Consider the following 25,017-nt stretch of genomic DNA (forward strand, 5'->3'; position numbering starts at 1 on the left):
TGCTCTTTGTCTCTCTCGTGCTCTCTCGCTCGCTCTCTCTCGCTCTGTCTGTCTGTGTCTCTCGCTCTCTCGCGTTCTCTGTCTCTCGCGCTCTCGCTCGCACTCTCTCTTGCTCTCTTGCTCTCTCGCGCTCTCTTGCTCTCTCGCGCTCTCTGTCTCTCGGTCTGTCTGTGTCTCTCGCGCTCTCTCTTGCGCTCTCTGTCTCACTCTGTCTGTGTCTCTCGCTCTGTCTCTCTCTCTCTCTCTCTCTCTCTCTCCCCGTCTCTCTCTCTCTCTCTCGCTCTCTCGGTCTGTCTGTGTCTCTGTCTCTCTCTCGGTCTGTCTCTCTCTGTCTCTCTCGGTCTGTCTGTGCCCCCCCCCCCGTCTGTCTGTCTGTCTGTGTCTCTCTCTGTCTGTCTGTGTCTTCCCCCCCCCTCGCTCTCTCTGTCTGTCTGTCTCGCGCTCTCTCTCCCCCTCTCTCTCACGCTCTCTCTTGCGCTCTCTGTCTCACTCTGTCTGTGTCTCTCTCTCTCGCGCTCTCTCTCTCTCGCTCGCTCTCTCTCTCTCTCTCTCTCGCGCGCTCTCTCTCTCTGTCGCGCTCTCGCTCTTTGTCTCGCTCTCTGTCTGTCTGTCTGTGTGTCTCTCTCTCTCTCCCTCTCCCCCCCCCCTTTCTCTCCCCCTCTCTCGCCCTCCCTCTCCCCCTCTGTCTGTGTGTGTCTTGATCTCTCTGTCGCTCCCTCTGTCGCTCTCTCTCTCTCTCTCTCTCTCTCTCTCTCTCTCTCTCTCTCTCTCTCTCTCTCTCTCTCTCTCGGTCTGTCTCTCTCGGTCTGTCTGTGTCCCCCCCCCCCCCCCCCCTCTTTGTCGGTCTGTCTGTGTCTCTCTCGGTCTGTCTGTGCCCCCCCCCCTCGCTCTCTCTCTCCCCCTCTCTCTCGCTCGCGCTCTCTCTCCCCCTCTCTCTCGCTCTCTCTGTCTGTCTGTCTCTCACTCGTGCTCTCTCTGTCTGTCTCTCGCTCCCCCCCCTGTCTGTCTGTCTGTCTGTCTCTCGCCCCCCCCCCCTGTCTGTCTGTCTGTCTGTCTCTCGCTCTCTCTCTGTCTGTGTCTCTCTCTGTCTGTCTCTCGCGCTCTGTCTGTCTGTCTCGCTCCCCCCCCCTCTCTCTCTGTCTCTCATGCGCTCTCGCTCTTTGTCTCGCTCTCTGTCTGTCTTTCTGTGTGTGTGTCTCCCTCCCCCCCCCTTTCTCTCCCCCTCTCTCGCCCTCTCTCTCCCCCTCTGTCTGTGTGTGTCTTGATCTCTCTGTCGCTCGCTCTCTCTCTCTCTCTCTCTCTCTCTCTCTCTCTCTCTCTCTCTCTCTCTCAGCTATTTATCAGTGGTAGTTTTCTTTAGAGGACAATGACATACAATATTTTCACAGTATGTCAAGCATGTGTATGTGCAGCTTTGCCCAATCAAACTGAAATTACAAAAATACAAATGGGACAATATGTTGCATTAAGCTTTCTCAAAGTTGGGCTACTCCGAGACAGAGAAACAGAGAAAGGTACATAGGAACAACTCACCTAGTGACCTTTCTGACTAGCCTATCATATGTTTATATACCTATAGACTGATTAGTCATTTCTTAGGTTGAATGAGGTTCTGCAAAGTTTGTACATCTTCACAGCAGTAGCTAAAAAAACGAATGCATTTGTGGGCATTGAATAGGTCATCATCAAGGTGAATTGAGTGTTTACATGCACTTAATCCAATAACTGACAAAAAATGGATTTTGTCAGTAATCTGATCACGAAGTTTACATGCACTTGAGTAATCAGATAATGGGGAAACTCTGGGTTTACATGAGTCAGACAGTAATCGAATTTCTACTTTGCAACCAACCAATAAACTCACAGAATACCCGACGTGAACGTATTGTAAAACTTAAACTTCATGTTGCAGCTTTTGTTCTTAAACATCGCTCCACTTTACCTGAAAACATGAGAACACCATGTAGACAATGAAGATTAAATCCCTCCATTTGTCAAGCATGTACTTGGTTTCATTACTGCTCCAAAAGTATTTTGCTACTGTCCTTTGGCAACATTTATGTCTGGTACCCATGTCTATTCTCATGCGTGCACAGACTGAGAAATCAGAAAGAAATCAGAGTAAAAGTGTAAGTGCGATGAGAAATCTAATTACTGCGCTAAAATCCAGCTCTCTGCATCAGATTTCTTAGTTAAATTTGTATATCAAAGCATGCTGCATTTACATCAGCATTTGAATAATCTGATGACTGCAGGAATCTGTTTAATTGAGTGCATGTAAATGCACTAAATGTGATTCATGGAGATGGTTTGTAACTCATTCATCTTTAACAGGCTGAAGGTTATTAGCAATGCAGTAGCTTTTATGTTGTGTATGTATGGTTTAAAATGAATAGAGGGCACAAGTGGTGTTATTGGAAATGTTTTCAAAATAAGACCATAGGAAAATGGGGCCAGGGCTGCTGTGGAAGAGTGTCTCCAAGGCCATAGCGAGAGCATGGCCAGGTGTAGCATTTGCTGTGCTTTAGCTGTTTGTTTTTTTTTTTTTTTAAACAAATTGTAGTGTAGTAGTTTTGGCAACCTGAAGGCAAGTTTTTTTAATATATATATTTTATATATGTATACATATATATATATGTATATGTATGTGTGTGTGTGTGTGTGTGTGTGTGTGTGTATGTGTGTGTGTGTGTGTGTGTGTGTGTATGTATATATGTATATGTATATAATGTGTATATTTATTATAGGCTGACACATTTCCAGTTTAGCTGCTCAACGTGTTACTGTTCAGAAGTGTGTCGCAGCTGATGTGCTCCTCTGCTTGGATTATTTGGCTGAGAAAGGTGTGTGTGGCTTGAATGTGCAGTTAATTTGACATTGCAATGTGGTGTGGCATTTTGGAGACAGATACTATAGATAAAATGTGACAATTGCTCCCATATGCTAGCTTTTGGGTTTTGTGGAATGCTGCTGTGCATCAATGACACGGTGTCCTTATTCTGTTTTCCACCACACCATTATTCTGCATCTCCTCACATCAGGGATGGACAGACACAACTGTCCCTGAACTGTTACCATCATTGTGATTCAGTGCCTTCCATTTCTGATGTTGAACACCATCCAGTCTTTCTCAAGTGATGCTAATACACTGAAATGTAGTTACTTTTATTTGAAGCGTGACCAAAAAAAAACATCTTAAGCTGAACATGTCTTTTTTTTTTTTCTTTTTTTTTTTTTCTTTTTTCTTTTTCCCCTTTGAAGACGACATGCTTCTTTGCCCCCCGAAGTCACAGATAACCAAGGCAACTTTATCGCCCCTTCCTGTCGGAGAAGTTACCCCTGTCGCAAATGGAAGTCTGCATATTTTGGGTAAATTGAACAGTTTACTGTTTGCTTGTTTGCTCTGGACACTAACACCTCACAGCTGCTGCATGCATGAACTCCGCTGGTTTCCATACAAGCTCTTGGCCTGTGGTGGTTGTTTTCTGTAGTCATGGTTGTCTGTGGCAATGCCCAGTTCAGGCTACTAGCAATGCTGCATGTCAGACATACAGCGCTCAACAATATTCCAGGGTCACACTCTGAATAATTCATATTCTTTTTTTTTATTACTTTCCAAGCTAAAGTAATCATTTAGTTTTTAATATCCATCAGAAAATTTAACATCCAGCAGTAATGGCCAGGTTTACTAAATTAAACTCCACTGAAAAAAAAGGCAAGGAAAGTGCTGAAACATTGTCAGGGCACATGTTTGTGTAGTTTAGTATTTTACATGGGTCAGACTTTTGTTGCATGTCTCATCTTTTGGACAACAGCTTAATCTTCTTTGCATGGTGCATGACTTTCTACAACTGAATTCTCAATACTCAGCAGGGCTTTTTTTGGGCAGGTTTGAATATTGTTTCCACATTTGGATTTGATGTGCAAATTTTCACATGGGTGACTTACCAGAAGACAGTATTTTTGATTCAGAATTTTGAAAATGTGATGGAAGCACAGTTTAACAGTTTTTAACACTGCTAGGTAAAGTTGGTCACAAAGCAGTAGGGCTGGGTACCGAAATTCCATTCCAAAAAGGCACCGATCAGAGCATCTCTGTACTACTGAGTACTGGAAAATAGTCTCAGTGAAATCAGTGAAATACACATCACAAAGTACCACTGGAGTAACCTTACTACTAATGCAAAGGAAAAAAAAAACCGCCCCGGCTCCCTGACACACAAACGCAGAGAGCACACAGCTGGCTAAATATGTTGAGGTCAAAAATCTGGCTCTACTTTGGAAAAAGTTGCTAAGAACAGTTCCAGGTGCAACAAGTGCCCAAGATATTGGCTTTGAAAATGGTTAACGCATCAGATCTGATCACTTGATTACACGTGGAATTAATCTGTCAAGAAAACTGCAGAATTTTCAACTACACAAAGAACAGCACTACTTCACCACCAGAGATGGGTGAATCCGGGCTATATTACAACCAAACGCAGACACAAGTGTTTCCAGTGATTTAAAATATTAAGGTTTTTTATTTTTTCCCATTGAGATTAATCATTGAATCTCAAGTATCAGCCCCATGCAGAGATGCTGTCAAACACAGGGGGGTAAGGTATCGAAAAAAGTACCATTTTGGCATCAATACCGAATTGAAAGTATTATGGCTGTATCGAATGTCTTCAAACGATACCCAGCCCTGCAAAGCAGCATTGTCAATAAGTGCACCAGAATGTAAACTTGTTAGAATCGCTTTTTACAAAATTATCACTAGGCTGCTAAGCTAAGGTTCCCTAACGAAGTAGCCAACACGGATATTAGCATGTATGTTAGTGCCAAGTAAAGATTATTACACTGTTGGTGAGTGTCAGTAGCCATTATTAGATCTGTGCTGTATTGGAAAGCTTTGTGTGCATCTGTGTGGCCCTGCTGTGGAGAGATTAGGCAGAAACTTCTTCAGTCTCAGGAAGCACTGGGACAGAAAATGAGGAAAAGCATTGGCTTTTCCAATTGTGACGGAGTGGGACAGGACAAAGCTCTTGTGGCCTTGGGAAGAGAAACACCTCAACTTCCTTTCCCAAGGAGCGAAAAAGGCCTTTAAAAAAAGCTGGATGGACTGAAATGCAAATATCATTGACATTATTTTTTTTTTTTTTTTTTTTTTTTTTTTAATCTGCCTGATCGAAAGATGTAGCTGTATTGGGAGAAACACAGGTCTGCAAAAAGTGTTTTACAGGAGTTTCAGTGAAGCATGTCCTCGTACACCCTTTGGGAGATTGTCCGCTGTTAAATTTGGCTGATGTCACATCAGCTTGTGATGGCATCACTTTTAAGCTATGAAGCTATAATGTACTTAAAGCAGCGCTATATTTTTGTTGATACTGAAAGTAGCATTACAGAGGGAAAAAATTATGGAGGGGGGAAAAAACAGCATGTAAAAATATGGGGTGTGTGTGTGTACCACTGGGAGTCACCCTTTAAAGCCTGAAATCATTTAAATGTTGGAGGTACAGGGACGGATATCATGCATATTTTGAAGGCTCAAAAAAGGTCTGGCTCAGTGTTTAGGTTGCAAATGCAAAATCAACATACTGATATGACAAAAGTAGATTATTCACTCACATCCTCAGACATGTACTTCAGGTTTTGACGGAGTTCTCTTTTACTCTTTCAACGCTATCGTCAAAGTAGGATTGATCCACATGTGAGGGTCTGAAGCACAACTGACTACAAAATGTTTTGCCACATGTTGCGTGTAACTGCGTATTTCCACCAGAGACGTCTCCAAATCTCCAAATGCTAGTGTTGCTGCAAATATATTGCCTTACTTCTTTATTGAGCCCAGTGTCATAAATGAAAGGTTACTTTAGTTGGACTACATTATGGGGCATCATGTAACCTCACAAGTTGACTTTAAACTAAGCTGACTTTGCTTGAAAGGTAATTCTCAATTTTAGAGCTTGACAGATGAATCGGTATGGCAATATTATTGGCCGATATGAGCTAGTTGCAGATGAATAGGTATGTATAATTAAGCATTATGCAACACTTGGTTCCGACCACACAAGCTGATTGGTTGGGAAGTGTTTTAACCATGCTGTTATTTCGCCATAAGCTCACGGGTCACAACACAATCAGTCAGCTGAGATGCTTTTGCTAGGAGACCCTCAAACCATTTGAATGTGCTTACTACTTACTTTGCGCGCAAAGTGTATAGTTTTAAGATTACATTTGAGCATTTTGGTCAGACAAAGCTGGAGCTGGAGAACCGAGTGAGTGGCGCTATTACTTTATTAAACTGTTTAACGTCACCGCTGTGATGATCTATGGCAATATGATCTGTGACAAAATTACAGCCTTATGTTATTTGTGATGAAACACAACCTCAAGTGAAATAACATTTACAGATAGAATGCTTGCATGGCTGGAACTAACTGCCGATACTTGACAAAGAAATGGAGAGGTGGAAGGCATGTAATGAGCGTGGTAACTCAGCTTGTTCATTAGAGGGCAATCTACAACTTTCATGATGGCAAAACACAAGTTGCACTTTTGTTGCAGTTAAGGTGAAAACCTGAAAGCTGGTACCGTCAGACCAAAATCAGAATTAGCCTGTGTTTAACACTTTGGTAGTTGAGTGACAGACTTGACTGCAGATCTATTTCTGAAAAGTGTGACATTTCTAGAGTAAACTAACAGCAGTCCTATCTTCTCTCCCTAGCTTGTCACCTCCTAAAAATTCTCTGGCATCACTTACAGCAGCTTATGCTTATTGCTCAGTTAGGTTACTCCTAACGCAAGCTAATGCTGTGTTGATCATTGGAAATGAACTAGTATTAATCAGTTAGTGTTTCGCACATTCTTCTCAAATGACAAGGCTGAAGTCAGCTTCTTATTCACCAGGTTCTTGTTTAAATTTTCCCATTCAATTTTAAGTGGTGCAGCAGTAACATTCTGGTGCATGAGTTTGGGTTTGGGTCACTGCTACACCATTTAAGATGGAATGGGAAAATTCAAACAAGAAACTGGCGAATCGGATGACAACGTCCGCCTCGTGCCTGAATGAAGCCATTTGTAAATATATCTGCGACTCACATCCCTGGAGTTCCAGTCGGTGCATTTGAAATTATTAAACCAGAGGGGACATGTGAATAAGCATTAGTTTAACAAGGATCTAACGGCTTGATAGCCAAACCGTTATCTAGCTTCCCTTTTAAACTTGTAGTGTTTGTTGTGATGGCACTATTATCAAATCACATTGATATAATATGAGATGTCATTCTTGTCTTGAAAAGTTTGGTAGAGTTGAGTAACACACCATGTTCAGATACTCCCACATGAAATGTGGTTTGTTTAAATTCTTTAAATGATAATACTTTGGATGTTTGTGATTGGGAGTGCACACTGCCGTGTCTGAGTTGCAGGTTTATTTTTAAACTGCGTTATCTTGGTGAGGGCTCTTAAATAAACACAGACAACAAATATGGGAAATTTATGTATTTCTGAAAAAGATAAAGAATATTGATGTTTTGAATATAGAATTATTTTATTTTTGAGACCCATAAAGATTGATTTCAGAGATTAAGATCCAATATATTAGTCAGATACTCAAAATACTTCAATTTCCAGTGTTGATTTCCCACAATGTTTATGTACAGTTTTGGATGTTACATATGATGTCCACAAAGACAAGTTCATGGCATTTCATTACAGGAGATATTGTAAACAGAGTACATCCTTTAACCGCAATTTTTCAGAATTTTCAGTCATGGTACACTTGACTTTTTTAGATTTAAATGAAACATCCATTCATCCATCTATTTTCTAAGCCACTTCTTCCTCAGGGTGGGGGGGCTTTGCTGGAGCCTATCCCAGCGGTCATTGGGCGGAAGGCAGGATACACCCTGGACAGGTCGCCAGTGCATCGCAGTAAATGAAACAATAAATTAATAAATACACTTAATTTAATATTAAATTAAATGAAACCATTATTTTATCAAACATAATAATTTTGTCCCTTATGGCCAAGTAAAAACACTCCTCAAACATGTTGAGATGGGCAAGATGAAGCCTAACAAGTTATAGCAGGGCAGTGGAAACCTTGATGTTGGGAATTTCAAAGCTTCATGTGAGTTAGCATGCTAGCATAGTACAACTTAATTAGCTCCCTTTTTTGTTCATTTTAATTAGCTGAAAAGATGGCTAGCAAGCACTGGTTTCACTGAGCACTGGTGACCATGTTAGCGCTCCCTGCACAACATTGTTGACCACAGGAGCTGGCAGCATGGCAGCTTTGAACATGAGACGGTGTTGGGGGACCCATGGGACTTCAGTCTTCTGGAAGAGGCTTTTGAGAGCAATTCTTGTTCACAAGGAAAAGGCTTTGGTTGAGCTAAACACACTTTAGGCTAGTTCTTAAAACTTCCTTCACAAGCTAGCATTGATTTCTTCATGTGGTCAGAAATTGAGCATACTGTTTGTGGGGAACATATAGAGTCATTTAAGTTGCTTTGGAAAGCAAGCAGGAGAGAATCCCCACAGCCTATTTTGAGGTTGCCTCTGTTAGCTTCTGCAATTGAAAGATAGTGGGCTATTGATGATGGAGAAAGTGTCAGTTGACAAGACAAACTATTGTGAGCTCAAGAGGCAGAACATATACACGCTAAAGCAAGACTTACACACATACTAAATATATACTAAAAACTGAAATAAAATGTCATTAAAAGTCTCATATTGAATGTTCATTTTGTAACAAGAATGATGAAAATGCTTAAGTCTGTATTTCTCCTCCTAAAATCTGATTTCTTAATTATATTGCTTAATTTGTTTTGGTGTGTACTAGGGCATGTGCTTGGGTACTTGATGAATCAAATCCAGATGTCAGTATTAGAATAATAAAATGAATGTTTATGTATTCATTGCACTGCATCTTGGAAAGTCAGGAAGAAATTGCACAGGCCAACAGTTCAGTTCAGTTCTTTGTGCTATAGTTAAGTGTTGTGTTGCATAATACAGGCACATTTTACGAATGCCTTAGCTTTGCCAAAGATGTGATTCAGAAGGCTTGTATAGTGCAGTTGTTGACAAGCTAACTGCTCTAGCTAGTATTGGCTCGAATAAAAACAATGAAAAGGATGTTTCTCTGTTCAGTGTTCTTTTCTTTTTAGATGAACAAATTTGACAAGAATAGATCACATAGAAGCCCCTGAGAATCTAATGCTGCACCAGTTCATTCTAATGTTCTAGAGCTATTTTCTGCCCATTAGTTGTTATTCAAGCTTTATATGACCCAGAAATCTAGTGGTTAAACCTACCGTGACCAAATGATTATAGCTGTAGCTATTTTTGAATAACAAAACATTTTAAAATGCCCGATGCTGACCTCTGCTCTGCAGGGTACCTTTTTTTTTAGTTTGCTAGCAATAGTGCACCACATTACCCTGCTTATTCTTTTTCCCTCCTCAGTAAAGAATATTTCACAAGTTTGTGTTCTCACTCAGAATCATGAATCATGAGCACTGAAAGAACCATTGGCATGCTTTAAATGGTCACTTGCATACTGAAATGGTTCTTCAGATTGATAGAGAACGTGTTGTATATGGTTCTATATAGAACCTTTTTAAAATTGGTTCTATATAGCACCAAAATGGTTCTTCTATTGTTACAAGCTTGACATTGTAACAGTAGGAACACTTTTTGGTTCTATACTTCTCTATTAGAGTTTGAGTGAGTCTGCCACTTCATAGCTGAGCTGTTGTTGCTTCTAGACAGTATATGCATGTACAGTTGACCAGGCCAGATCTAGCAGGGTGGAGCACTTGTGGAGAAAAGGGCAAGTTATGACGGTGCCACGCTTAGTTACTCAGCTGTGCAATGTAATGGCTGTGAACGCAAACTCAATAATTAGGAGGGATGTCCACTTCAGGTCATTTAATGTTTCAATAGAAGTGTACTTCACACTTCAGTCATCTTTGTTTCTCTGATAACCAAAATCAACAAGCGCTTCATTACACATCTGGACCTTACTGAATGTGTGCATGCTTGCTCTAATTATTGCAGTGGCCCCAACAATAAAGGCAGCATAATGCTGCATTTATATAGTGTTAGAAAACATGATGGCACACACGGCTCCAATATCACATGCTGGTTCATTTTACTATGGCCGACATGGCTATGAACAGCTGCTCTGGGTGAAGATATTAATGAGTTAAGGGACATGTCCCTGAATGTATCACTAACAAATTAGTTTTGACAGGGTTAAGCAGGAAAGCATGCAGTCGAAGTAAAGACCAATGCTAATACAGACGTCCCAAAAGCCCTACATTAGCATGCATGTTGAAACCTGCAGACTTCAGTGAACGTTTCTTAATTACAACTACATTTTGGCTTATCAGGATTCTACTCGGAGGCAGTTGGATCAATAGCAGTGCTTGAGCTTGGGGGACCTCAATCAGCCCTGCTGATTTCCGTTAGTGTATTAGAGGGCACAGTTTCAGATACAATACAAAGACAGTGGAAGTTTCATTTTTACAGGACTGTATGGTACTGCTAAGATATTGCAGTGCTTTCATACTTGTGTCAAAAAAGTATCCATCCATCCATCCATCCATCCATTTTCTAAGCCGCTTCTCCGTCAGGGTCGCGGGGGGATGCTGGAGCCTATCCCAGCAGTCTTCGGGCGGAAGGCAGGATACTCAAAAAAGTATGACTCTTCTAATTAGTGACTTGATCTACTTTCAGGTGACCAGGCATTCAAATGAGTATTCACAACTTGTATAATGTCTATGGAAAAGCATTGCCAACAGAATGAGACACACTTTAGCAGCCACAATTGAGCCTGAGATCACCACACCCAATGCCAAATGTCAGCTTGAGGGCTATAAAGCCCCCAGCATTGGGCTGTGGAACAGTGAAACTGCATTCTCTGAAGTGATGGAGCTCCTTCCAATAGCTGAAGGGTGAGTTGGACTGGCGTCTGTGGTCCAGAACTATCATCCAACATCAGTGTCTGACCTCAGTAGAATGCATTCAGTCACAAGAGCATTAATCTTCACAGCAATGTTGCAACATTTAGTGTAAAGTCTTCCCACAAGAGTATAGGCTGTTCTTGCACTAGTATGGATTTTACTTTTACACAGAAAATTACCTAAACGTCATGGGGCGCCCAAACATTTGCATAGGACTGTCACAGGCTACGCTAAATACAGGTAACTAGCTATACTCTATGTAGATGTCTGTATTTAAAGAGCTCTGACCCTCTGCATTACAGTGTATGAACGTGCTCAGGAAAGCAGATTGTTGTTGTGATAAATTACATCACAGTCTTATTTATTGATTACTGTTGACATTCATTCATTGAATTAACACTGAATGCAGCAATTTGGCATCACAAGCACAGTGTGTGAAACATGAGTGATTGTGGGTCCAATCCATGCTTATTCCTACTCAGCTTCTGTGCAGAGCACTTCTGGTGTGAAGATCAGTTCTTTTTTTTCCCCTACTTTTTATTTGTAGCTAAACAATTTGTTTGCAAGTTTTAAACCTGATCACATTTGACATGTTTTTTTTTTTTTTTTTTTTTTTTTTTTTTTTTGATGAAGTCAGTTTTTTGTAAAATCTGAGGTTTTTATGGCTTTTCATGTTAGACACATTAAGATGGCACAGTAGCTGTTTGGTGTTTACTAGGCCAATTGTCGCAATTTAGTAATCGTGTTTTAAATAGTTTAGTTTGCCAAACAATTTTGATTTGGGTTGTTGTCTTAGTAGGAGTATTAATAATGATATAAAATTGCTGTCCTGTCCAGTTGTGAATTTGAGTAGCAGTAGCTGCTTTGTGAGAGAAGAAAAAGGTAGTTCCAGCTCGTAGGTACACGCTGCTCTCCACATGGATTTGACACACTGTGTTTCTGAAGCATCTGCTCTTCATCATGCTCAGTGAAGATCATTCAGCTCATCACTGCCTTTTGTTTTTGCTCCTTTTTATTAATTTATTTATTATTCATTTCACACCCCCAGTCCACTCCAACTGTACCTCAGCAGGAATCATATATTAGAACCGCACGATTAGCCTTGTGGTTCCCTCAGGTTTGTGTTTGTTTTCTCTGCTTTTCTTTCCCATATGCAGGTGCTCATTATGACAGACCTGTTCTCGTCTTGGCGCAGGAGGTGTTTGTTTATTTATTTATTTATTTAAACAAACAAATAGTTTTGGTTTTGGTTTTTTGTTGAGCCTTTATTGAGGCACTCTTATGCATCTCTCGGTAGACAAGTGCTGTGGAAAGCTACTAATAGACACCAGTACTTTGAAATGTAGTATTCTCCCTGGCTAAAGCTTTGAACTTCAATCACTTGTTCCACGCTTAATAGTCCAGCTCCATCATGGTTCTAGACACATGGTTAGCTTTCACAGTGTGACCTGTAGCAGCCTGAGGTACGTGTGATAATAAGGGGGGAGGGCAGTCTGAGGGTTTTTTTTTTTCCCCCATTTGGCCTTCAGAATCCTCTGTCAAGGACTGGATATTGAAGATGAACTGTTGTCAGGGGTGTGTGTGCGCACGCTTGAGTGCCTGATCAAGGACACGATCACTCTGGAATGAAGTGATCTCTGAGCTCTTTGCTCATGGATCGCTTCAACAAATGCTGTGAATTTGGTTTTAGAAGTGGGGAGTTGGGCATTATGAAGTTCTGTAGTGCAATGGCTAATGTCATTCAACACCAACCAACATTTATGATGTATAGCAAGAACACAGTGCGTGTGTATAAATAAATAAATAAATCAAACGTGTGTGTTTGTCAGGGCATTTTGATGAGTTCAGTGTGTGTTTGGGGTGGGTGGTCTGATGATGAGTAGCTGAGTGGGAAAGCAGCTGTAATTCATCACTGCAGCAACACACTCTCAGCCTGTGGAACAACCCCCCTCCCCCACACACTCTCCACTGTAGTGCTGCAGTCCTACAGGCAGGTAATTAACTCCCCTGCAACTGATGGAACAGGGAAAGGACACTGTTTGCGTGTGGGTATTAGGCCTGAGCAAAAGGATTGATGTGATTGGAAATTGTTGACGATTGTTCTACATTAACTCCACTGTTTAAGACAATTTGTGAAAACTTTATTTGAACTGTTAACATTTTTACAGTAAATGGTGATCGTCATTTTTACTAAAAATCTAGTTCTGCTGTGGAACTGCAACAGCTCTGCAGCAGTGGAGAGTTTATTCAGGCCTGATTCTCACCCCAAACGGAGCCAGAGTCACTGATGAGGATTTTGAGGCTGAAGTATTGCTGAGGTTTAACAAAGGACTCAATGTCATGTTTGTACATCTTTCTGAAATGTTTAAATTGGAGCAGTTGTATATCAACAGTTGACAATGCTTTGTGCAAAATTGTTTTGTATTATTTGTGTTGATTTTTGTTAGGGAAAAACCTGGAATGATTGACTTTGCCTTTAGTCAGTGAAATTTTTTGTTGGATAGCACACCTTTTTGATTATGTAACTCGATTAACTTTTTGGTGATCTTGTAAATTTGCAGCTTTTCAATTGTATGTTTCTGGCACATGATTAAATGCAGCGTCTTGCTCACACTGTCAGTTGGGCATGTTTGGTGTCAGGTGGAGATTCACAAATATTCTGACTATCACGCTTTGGAAGTAGCTAAAAAGTAGTGCACTGCTTTTCAGAAAGTAGCTAAATTGTAGCTAGCTACAAATTTTGGGAAAGTAGCTACAAAGTAGCTATTAATTTTTCAGTGACTATCCCAAACCTGCAGACTGGTATTGACAGAATTTTAAAATTGACAATTGAACGGATGATTAGGTTTGACTAATACTTGGTGATATTTGATCCCTTTGTCATCTGGAGAAGCCAAAATACATAGGCTGTGATGAGCAACTGTGCTGAAATGTCCTCAAATGTCAATGCTCTTTTATTTTACTATGTTTGTAACTGTGCAGAAATAAATGTCATTACAGTAGAGATGTATGAAGTCCAAGTGTCTACATGTTTATGCATTGACATTGGTCGAATAGGTTCATGAATATAAGAAATTGCCATTGGCCCACAGTACTCACAAAAAGTTAGGGATATTTGGCTTCCGGGTGGAATTTCAGGATGAACCTAAAATGCGCTCTAACCTTTAAAGGTGAACTTAATGTGACCTCCTCTAAATCTTTGAACGCCCATGTCCAACTTTTCAATGTGTCAGTACTTTTTGCACAACTTGCTGTTCTCTAACAAGGAGCTTAACGGCAAGGTGGTGATGGTGGAGTTAGTGTGGGCGTGTGTCTAGTCAATACAGAACTGCCCTACGCTTTGTGAATGGTACAGTGACCAGCCCATACTACTTGAATAACATCATTAATCCAGTCATTGTGCCTCTGCATGAACTAATTTCATCTTCATGGACGACAATGCTCCAGCTCATCATTGTTGCATCGTTAGGGAATGGCCGCTGGAGACTGGGGTACCTCAAATGCAGTGGCCTGCACTTTCTCCAGGTCTGAATCTCATAAAAAACCTATGGGATCAGCTGAGTCGCTGTGTAGAGGCTCGTAACCCTGTACCACAGAACCAGGGCTGCCGTTCAGGAAGAGTGGGATGCCATGCCTCAGTAGACAATGTCAACTTGTGAACAGCATGAGACGTCATCGTCAAGCTGTAATTGATGCTCAAGGGCACATGACAAGTTATTGAGACATTGACTTTTTTTGTTGTTGTTGTTTATACCCACTACTGTTGTTGGCTTTTGTTTCAATAAATTGTTTGAGACGAGAAAATCACCATTGCATGCTTCTACTTAAATGCCCTCCTTTCATGATATATATCACTGTAGCGTGAACTTTTTACATCTTCATAAATTTCACCCGAAAGCCAAATATCCCTAACTTATACAAATATCCCTAATCAGTCCCTTAATATACACTAGTTGTTTACAGATTCTCTATAGATGGTCAATTCTGTTTTGATAGTTCTATGTCTTAAGTATTGACCATAGCCATGCTGTACTTGTATCAGTGTAGAGCATGTCAGTATGTAATTTGTCATAGCATCACGTCTTAATACATAGCTTTCGGTTATAAAACAAAAAAAACTAAACATGTTTATTACACTGATCTGAGCACAAACCCACCTCTGTATATGATGTAGATGTGCGTTTTATATTTTTTTTAAAAAATCACTTTTGGGAGCACAGTTTAGCTGTGTTGTTCTTTGGCCAAGGAGACCACAGAGATATGGACTGTGATTTTAGGCCTTCTGCAGAAACATGCAATTTTCTGAAAGCCTGCGAATCACAAACACCATAGCAGGAATGTAATTTTTCAGCCAGCTTTCAAAGACCTCTTTCAGACATGCTTAAATAGGGAGACGGGTGGGGAGGGAGACAGATGTCTTTCTCTTTCATGTCTTGACACTGGAGCACCATTTCAGACAGGGTGCACAGCCAGTTGTTTTTCTCCTGAATAGTAAGGATGCAGATGGATTTACAGCTTGTTTACATTGCCTTCCAAAACAAGGCCAATGCATTATTCACATTTGAAAAGTAGTGGTCCGTCTTGGGGGTTGCGCTTAGCTGTCTGTGTAGACACTAAAGTTGCAAAGAACAAGCTGACCCTGTGATCACTGGCCTTCCATTGTTCACGGAAAAGTCTTAATTTGCACAATTTCCCGCTTACCCCAAATGCAGTTGCTGACCTGTTCAGTGTCTGAACTGTGTTTACTTTAAAAGTTACTAAAAGTGTTTACTTTAGTTGTACACTGAAGCTAGCTTATGTAGCTAGTGAGTAATCAAAGCTAATACCTTAGCATTGTCCAAACTGTATGCCAAAGCAATCACAAACCTTCCGACATACGTCAAACTGTGAAGACTTGCTTTTGTGGTTTGACGGTGACATACTGATATCTATGCAAATGGACTAAAGCATGTAGCATAGCTGAAATTTGTAAAATGTTCCTTTTTTGGTCCATATTAATCTGCTTTAATACTTTTTGGTGTGTCTGAGAGCTTTAGTACATATCAGAATACGTTTGTGAGCATCTTAACTGCTTTCACTATTTAGTCAAATGTTTGACTTATTCCAAACGCGTATGACCCCTGGATATTGCTAGATATTCCACACCTTTCTGAATAATTACACACTAATTCATTCCATGCATTGTGATATATAGGTTCACATAGTTGAAACCTGATGATAAATAATGTAATGCCCTGTAGTAGATTAGTGAAGAGAACTCATGATCCTGAAAAACTCATGTTCGGCGTGAAGCTGCCATTCAGCCAATCAACCACTGATCTTCTGTGGTTAATTCCCGTGAAATAGAGCACCTCCTTCATTCTTTGAGAAGTTGCTAATCTCTGCATCTGTACTGTTGTGTTGAAAAGGAAAGCACAGTATATAGCGGGAGGAACCTAATTGATTTTGATTCCAGTGCAAATGAAAGCTGAAATGTTTTTCCTCCTTTCTCTAAGGGTTTTCTTAGTACTTCGCAAAAAAATGTTTTCTGTTTCCATTTTGTAGTGTTACTCAACAGTATAGACAGACAGCATACTCAAGTAACCTCAATAAGAAGCTTCTGGTCTAAGCCTAATGGTCTAATTCTAAATGGGGAATACGAATGGCGTTTCTGGAAATTGCTGCTGGCACATGCTGTGGTAAATAAAAATGTAAGGGCTGTCAGCGTCACAATGGTAGCTTACTAACTGCAGTGTTTTTTTTTGTTTTTTTTTGTAAACCAATTGAGGCAAAACAAGTCACAATAACAAGATTAGCACAGGTTAATAATCTTAACCAATGCAACATTTCCCTGTAAAGCATGCATCCATGCATAGATGATGCAACTTTTTTTGTTGAAATCAGGTGGCTCATGTTTTAGGTTTGGCTTGGAAATGGACATCCTCTACTCTGCTTAGGTATCACATCTTGATTTTTCAGATCTTCCAGATGCATTTTTTTTTAAATATCTGAAGCTTCAATTTCCCTGCAGATATCAACGGGTCTTCTAAATTAAGAAGTTGAATGGTTGCTTAGCAGTGATTGGAGGAGAAAAGATGTGGAAAGCGTCCAGGTTATGATCGGCCATAACACACTGACAAATCCTAAAGTTTTTATTTTATTTTTTTGGCTGTGCTGCTAGAAATGCTCCCACTGCTAGTCAAAACAGCTGTTTAGATTTTCTGGTGATTGCCTGGGCCCCGGGCAGTAAGCGGCCTTATGGGGCATTTTTGTTTACCACACAGTAAAATATCGTTGATTTTTCGGTGGTAATTTTTCTCCTTAGACAAAACCACAGCTCTTTCTTTTCGTTAATCAGCCTTGCATTAGGGATAAGTTTACAGCTCATATAAAATGGCTCTGTTTTCAGTTCCACTGTGATTGGTTAGATGCCCACTTGTATATTGCAGCCTTCTGCGCTATCAGTATTGCAAAGGTCAGTATCACACTGTTATATATTGTAGCAATTACTCAAACATATGCTGCAAAGACCAAGGATGCTACCACTGATTAATCAATGTCCAGTGTTTTCAGTTCTTAAAATAAAGAAGCTAGTGTTTCAGGGCCTTGAACTGAAAGGGAACATTGTGCATTTGTGTGCTGACCAGGAGCTGGCTGCTCACATTGCAGCAGTAAATGATGATTATTTATAGCAGAGATCGATGAGTGAACTGAATGATTAGCCTGCTAGAAGCCATTTCCTCTTCTGAAATTTGTGGGTTTTTTTTTTTTCCTTTGCTACATCACATGTACTCCAGTTGGTGAAGAAATGTACCTAATCCTGAGGTGTGAGAGGGCAGATTTCAGTACCTAATGTAAAAATGCATCATCAATCTGGGTGTTACATTAAAGCATTGTATTTGCTGTGCTCTGTTTCTGTAAGCACTTTATGGAATAAATTTGCATTATTTCTGTATTAGCATTTCAAATACTGGCCGTCATGATGCTTGTTGTTGAGTTCCCCTTGGCTGAACTGTTGGACGGATTTTCTTTCCCTCAGGTAAAGAGCTCAAAATAACTGATCACATTCCAGCGGTCGGATGCAGAACTTGCAAAACTTCAAACATGTTTGTTTGAAAAGTATCTGGATGGTTATTAAATGTTCATATATAGGGCTGCAGGAGTTCTATTACATCAGTAGTTTGGTGAAAAATTTGATTTACACACTGAGCCAGCTTGAGATGTACTCAGTGAACAAAAGTCCTGAGAACATATTTGGTGAAATGAAAGTAATGGATGCTAGCAGTAGACCCCTTTCACATTTCTGCACAGACAACTCGAGACATTTTAGTGTCCTTCAGTGCCACATAAGAACCACTGGATGTGGGTTTAAGCTCAGTTTGAGCTGGATTAATTTTGATCGAGGTCGTCCAATAAAATTGTATTTTTTTTTTACTTAAGTAAAGATTTTACTTGCCAATGCATATGGGATAAAGCGCCTATGTAAAGATTAAAATTCATTGTGTTCAAACGAACAAAGTGAATGCCAGATAGAATAGCAATAGTCCAGAAATTGACCTTCAGTTTACTGAATGCAGCAGGACATAAATTGCATGGCCTTGTGAGAGGTACTCCTGAAGATACTTCATAGTCATTCTTCTAATTAGACCATCAGCAAATTGATGTACTTGCTAGTAAAAGAGCTTCTGAGCACCTTTAGTGATTAGCCTTGCCTTAGTAATTACCCTGGTCAAAAAACAAACACTGTTGTCTTCTACTAGGTTTCATTGTTACATTGCTGTGAGGCCAGTTTGAACAGGACTACAATTATGAAAGTATCTCCAGGTTTGATGAATTATCAAAGGTAAGATTCATACAGGAGTAAAATCACAGATCTCCTGTTATCACTTAAATTACAGCACCTCTCTAGGCAAAACTAATCCAGCTGAAACGGTGTTCATCTGTGCAGCATGAATTGAACTATTAAATATTGGAGTATATAATGAAGAGAATGAACTCCTTTTAACTTGCCAGTACAGGATTAAGTCACAGCCATCGAGAGATGTGAACAGCAAAAGGTTCAGATAGTGATGGTTGCAAAGGTGGACATAGCAGTTTGTTTTGAAATTGGGAGAAATTTTATTTATTTATTTATTTATTTATCTTCACATTTTGGGTTATTTCTTTGTGTGGTGAGCAGGCACCATTAGTGAGGAAGGAATGCAGCTTTTCAGCAAGCTGGGCTTTTCGCATTAAATGGCGATGGAGATTCATCTTCTACACAAGATCTTTTCTGCTCAGTTAGAGCTACACTAAGTTGACCTAAACGTTTGAGCGTATGCGTGAGACCATAATACATCAGGCCGCATGACATGGCATGAAAAGCTTCTGCAAAATCTAACCTGACATCTGATTTTTAAATGACTTTCAGGCTTTACGGGCTGACTTGCAGCATAGACACCATATTTTTTTTCCTGCTGGCTCAGTAATGAAACTACTCATTTTAACAATCTTATAGTGCAGCTTTGTCAGTATGGTGGCTTGAGGTTGAGGTATCACTGGACGTCACTGCTGTATATCTTTAGTGCTTAAAAAATGCAAATTAAATGTTCTGCACTCTTCATATACAGTTTCGCTGACTGTGAAATGTTTAATTACCTGCTTCAATGCTGATAGAAATTTCAAGTGGAAAATGTGAAAAGAGCCTGTTCTACCCTAGCAATTAACATTGAGTGCATGTACATGCACTGATAATCTGATCATAATCATATTTCTGCAGTTATCCAATTATTCAAATGGTCATGTAAACACCATACTCCGATCTAGAAATCCGATGAGAGCTGGATTTTAGGTCAGTACTCAAATTTCTCAGTGCATGTAAACTTGTACTCAGATTTCTATCACGTTTCTCGGTCTGTGCATGCGTGAGAACAGACGGTGGACGTTGCGAAATGGCAGCAAAACACTTGAAGCGCCGATAACAAAAATGAAATAAAGGATTTAAATATTTTACATCTTCTAAATGTTTTCATATTTTCAGGTAAAGTGGCTTGATGTTAACAATAGCTGCTACGCCCATTATGCCAAATGCATACAAGAAGCAAAGTTTTGGACACGTGACTAATTGAAACGGTTAGATTGTTCATTTCTGTGTCTTTTGTGTATGTTGTGTAAACAAATATAAAAATCCTTGTATGATGGTCCTAAAGCTCATGATGATGATCTGAGCTGTTTTAGTTCATTTTAAAAAACTCCAGAGGATCGATTTTTGTAGCCTGGCCCGGTCATGTTGATTTACTCCATAGCAGTTTTGAGTGTGGTCCAGCACTCTATTGGATTTTGCCCCAGGCACTGGGTGCCATTTCCCTGCTCACAGGAACAAGTTGAGACTTGGTCTGAACTGGCCTGTGCCAGACACCTGTTATTGTCTGCCACAGGCTCACTTTTTCTATCCTTCAGACATGGGTAGAAATATTTATGCGCACCTAAACCCAAACCTGGCAAAATCAGACTGAATCATCTGAAGAGTTTGATGCCTCTGAAAGCAACCTCACAGAAATCTTTTACATGAAGTGGTTGATAACACTACCTGCTAGCTGAGGCTTTTTAATCAGTGTGTTCATGAAGAGTTCCTTGCAGGATGTTGTAAAATAGTTCCCAAAGATTTTTTTCTTTTTTATGTACTATTTTAACATTTATTAACATATAAAAACTCATGTGGTTTTACAAAACATGGCTGTTTGCATTGTAGACAATCCCCTGATTCCACCACTCAAACGTTAGGTTTCTCTACTGTGCTCCATTTGACCTCAAACCACTTTTTTTTACATCTCGGTGAAAGATTTATGCAGAAAGTTTGGTGTGGGGGAAATAAATATAGATGTGAATGGTAATGTTTTCTATTGGCACATTTTTAAAAGGTGTGTCTGCAGGTTTTTAAATTGTCACCCAACTCTAATCCAGTGTTTTAGACAGTGTATCGTTATGGTCATTTACCATGTAATTGCTGTCTAAAGAAAAACGGGCATCTCTAAAATAGTAACTTTCACAAGAGGGAGCAAAAATGTTCTTTGCTTTCGGAGAAAGTTATTTTAAGCAAATTTGAAGATTTTTTGACAAGTGATTTTTGTTCTTGTCCTGTCTGTTACTGACATGGTCTTTTTTAAGACGTCATGGTTTTTTACATAGTAATGTATTCTCAAGATGCAACTGTAATAGAAATGTAAAAAAAGAAAAACGAAACAAATAGGTTTTTATAGTTTGTTGCATGTTATCAGAAGCCATTATAGTAAGTGTATTTGAGACAGTGCAATTTGAGGCAAGTCTGAGTTTGTACAGTGCTATTTGTTGAGGTTTTAGCTTCCGTTATTTGGTAGTTACATGAGGCACAAGGCTAAAGTGTGAAACTAAGGAAGCAAATTTCAACCATTGCCCTAAGTTTCCATCACAGTGAATAGACCTCTGAGGTACTTGCCAAGCCACTTGTAGGATGGCTCTTCACATCACTTCTCCTGAGCCTGTAGCTCCAAAACTCCTCAGACTTCTGTTCCCTTCTCTGTACCTTGGATGTGACTGAGCCCAATTAGCTAAAACTAATAAAACTCAACTGAATGAAAGGCCTTCGGTCGCAGTGCACATGCAACTGGACTTCAGCCTGACTGTTAATACATTGCAGTCCATAATATATCCAGTACTTGGCAGCAGTGACATGCCTAAAGCTACTGTACATACGTTTTAGGGATCTGCAAGATTGGGTGTGCTCGAACCCTTTCCCCAAGCTGATGAATTTGTGACGTAATAAGTGAAGACGTATGACCTGGTGTGCAAAACACTTGCGAAATCAGACCCAACACCTTTGACGACTGTACAGGGATATTGTTTGTGTGCTTCTCTGACTCATTTTAACCAAAAAAATCTTAGTGCACCTTTATAATGCTGGTTAACTAATAAACAATTTTTATAGTGAATTTATTATTTTTTATTAAGTACTTGAGTTCTCATTTGGAAATACCGACAAGTATTCAAAGCCTATAAATTCTGAAGAAGGCTTTGTTGCCAGTATGCACTGGCTGTGCCCTGAATGCCCATTACTTTGTCAGGCAGCTGTTTTGCTTTTTGTTTACAAGAAGGCCTTTCTTTATTACAGCATCTCCTACCGAAGAGCAACTTAATTTTTTTTCCGTTGGGTTTTTTGTGTGTTTTGGTTAAACACCCCCCCCACACACACTCACACACACAGAGGGTGTTCTCAAGATCACCATATTTACTCTGGTAAATGTAAATTTTTGTTCAGGCCAGCCCTACTTATTGGAAAAAGTCATTGTATATAAGTCCTGACATTGATTGTTAGTTTGCTTTTACTGGAAAAACATCTGTTTTGTTTATATTTAAGTCTCATCCCATTAGTTTCATTGTTTGTCCCATGTTCAGTCATTAATGTGATGGCTGAGTTGGATGCAGTATGGCTTAGATTCATGTTTTTAGTGTATTCTACTGCTTTTTCTTTCCCATATCATTACTAAAAGATGCTACCTGACCAAAAGTGATAGCGGTGTGTCTCATCGATCTGAACCTTTTTATTAATGTTTCTCTCATTGGCTTTTTTGGCATCCGCCTCTTTTCATGCTTTGAGGAGAATGACTATTGATTGCCTTAATGGACTTTTCAAAAGGAGTTGTTTTTTTTTTTTTTTTTTTTTCCTCCCCCCTGTCTTCTTTAGGTATGAATATGTAGTGATGAAGACAGGCTGTTTACTAAAATGCATTGTGAAGGTAGCTCTGCTGAATGATGACTCGTTCCACGGTGTGGTCATTTCCTCTAGCCTAAAGCCATTTTACCAAGGGTTTTGAGGTGCAGGCTCCGGTCTGTCCACACTCTCCATTGTAGATCCAGCCATTTGTGAACACAGCCTTTGCATTGGCTGCTGCTGTTGTGCTGTAATTTCTTTCCTTGGTAATCCACAGCAGGGAAATTACAGTAGTCATTTATCAAAACGATGGACTAATTCACAAATTTGCCAATGGGAGCCGCTAACACTAAACTGAATATCTCTACGGAAATGCATTTTTAATAACTTCCATGCGTGCTTATAGAACTTCATAGTGGTGTGGGTTTAGTGTTTGAATCTGACGTGGTTCAGATCTAATGTGCTCTTTGAAGGGAGCTCTTTAGGATATGCACAGTATAGAACTGGCAGTTTATGCTGGTGCTCGCTTAGGGTTTAACAGCAAAAAAGTAATGTAATAGTATATACCAGGGCAAGAACACTTTGTAACAGTAATATGACCCTAATTTCAATACAACAATAAGCTTTGACCTAGTAAGACAGTTTCCAGCTGAAACGTTTAGTGGCTGCTGCTGATGCCTGTTTATAACTGTACTATATATGCAAGTGTTTATAGACATTCATTCTCATTCAGCGATTCTCGAATCGAGGGAGCTGAGACAACTTGTGCCATCTTTGCTGCAGTAACAGTCTCTACCCTGGGGGGGTAGATGTTGGTTTCTCAGTAGATTTCTGATTGTAGATCGATGTTACCATATTTCTGTTTTTAGGGCTCCAGAAGGTCAGTATGGAGGCGAAAGCTCTGGACAGCTGGCAGCTGGGTGGGAAATCTGAGAAATCTGTATTATGAAGGGAATCGTTCTTACTGGATGTTTTTAGTCTTGCACTGTGTGAGTAGTTGGTCACACTTTGCCACCTTGTTACTCAGCTCTTGGTGTGAGATTAGGTGGGCTGTCGAGAAAGCAGCCAGACATATGGACATTTTCCTCACATATCAGCCTGTTAGTTTTTAATACTATTTATGAAGGTCAACAGAGCTAACAGCAGTGACTGCCTGCTTTTGTTTTGACCCCTGGTTACTTTGTTGTTTTGAAAAGTACTCAGAAGTAGTGCTAAACAAGCAAAAGCTAATTAAAGTTGTGTTCATATGAGCTTGTCATATGAGTTGGTCATTGAATGCTAGAAACTTAACATCATTTTTAACCTACTTTTAAGGGTCGGACTGGGTCTTTAGAAGAATTACCTCAACATAACAGATCATGTTTGTGTACTTTGCAGACTTAGCATTGCTAATTGAAAAAGTCCATGCTGTATTCCTGCTGCTGTATCACTTACCAATTATGTTTTTGTTTCGAAGTAGCTTGAATTTTTTTCGCCTAAAATGTGCATAAACACCTTCAGACATATGATGCATAATAATACATTGATGGATTTCACCTCATAGTCTTATACATTAGCATTCTTTTGTTCAATGCATCATTATAGTTTATGCTTCCTTCTCATGTCAAGCAGTTTTAAAAGACGTGCTTTCTTCTGCAGTTTGTCTCATCACTGCGTTTCATCTCACTTCAGCTTCTTTTGATTGTCTCTAAGATTTGGCCGCACCACCCGCTGCTAACGAAGCTTTCGGCATTGTTGTTGTGGCTTACGCTCCATGACTAATGTGACTGCAGTGGCGTTGTTCCATGGCTGCAGAGTAAATTGCCCGCCATTACAGTAAAAGCAGCATGAGGGGCTCCTGTTCAGCAAACACACATACACTTGTTTTTATACATTGTCACGGTGTGGAGTGTGCATGTGTCTTATGTAATTATCTATATGTAATATATATAAAGCATATTACATCCGTTGCTGATACAAGCTGTGTGCACACAGTTGAGTCTGTGTATACTGCATAGAAAATGATTTCTAATGGAATAGGATGCTCTGGAGCCTAAGGTCACTCTGCCTTGGCCTAGTGAAGCAGTGGAACTGTGTTCTCTGGAGTGATGGAGCTCCATCCAAAAGCTTTGGGATCAGTTGGAGTGGTGTTTGTAATCTAAAACGCAATATCAGTGCCTGGCGTCACTAATGCTATTACATTAGGCATTGTGTTTTGCCCAGTTGATTATAATGGGACACAGCAACATTTTACTAAATCATATGCACTAGTCAGTTTGATCTAGCATCTAGCATTGCTCAATCAAATCCTCACATCAATGTTCCAGCATTTAGTGTAAAGCCTTCCCAGAAGATTAGAGGCCGTTACTGCAGCAACAGGGGACAAACCCCCTATTAATACCCTTGATTTCAGAAGAAACTTTGAATGAGCAGGTGTCT

General features: G+C 40.0%; 1 protein-coding gene across 5 annotated transcripts in view; it reads left to right on the forward strand.

The window, feature by feature from the left end:
- Positions 1 to 25,017, forward strand: part of iqsec1b (IQ motif and Sec7 domain ArfGEF 1b) — a 288,526-nt gene that overhangs the window by 96,360 nt on the left and 167,149 nt on the right. For 4 of the 5 annotated variants that reach the window (XM_017692830.2, XM_037532230.1, XM_017692833.2 and 1 more), the window contains exon 3: positions 3,262 to 3,369. The exons of the other annotated variant lie outside the window; for it this stretch is intronic. In XM_017692830.2, coding sequence (XP_017548319.1) covers positions 3,262 to 3,369 — 108 coding nt within the window. The remainder of the gene's footprint in view (positions 1 to 3,261; positions 3,370 to 25,017) is intronic. 5 annotated transcript variants of the gene reach the window in all.

The sequence above is a fragment of the Pygocentrus nattereri genome, chromosome 21 (genome assembly GCF_015220715.1).
Source record: "Pygocentrus nattereri isolate fPygNat1 chromosome 21, fPygNat1.pri, whole genome shotgun sequence".
Classification (NCBI taxonomy): domain Eukaryota; kingdom Metazoa; phylum Chordata; class Actinopteri; order Characiformes; family Serrasalmidae; genus Pygocentrus; species Pygocentrus nattereri.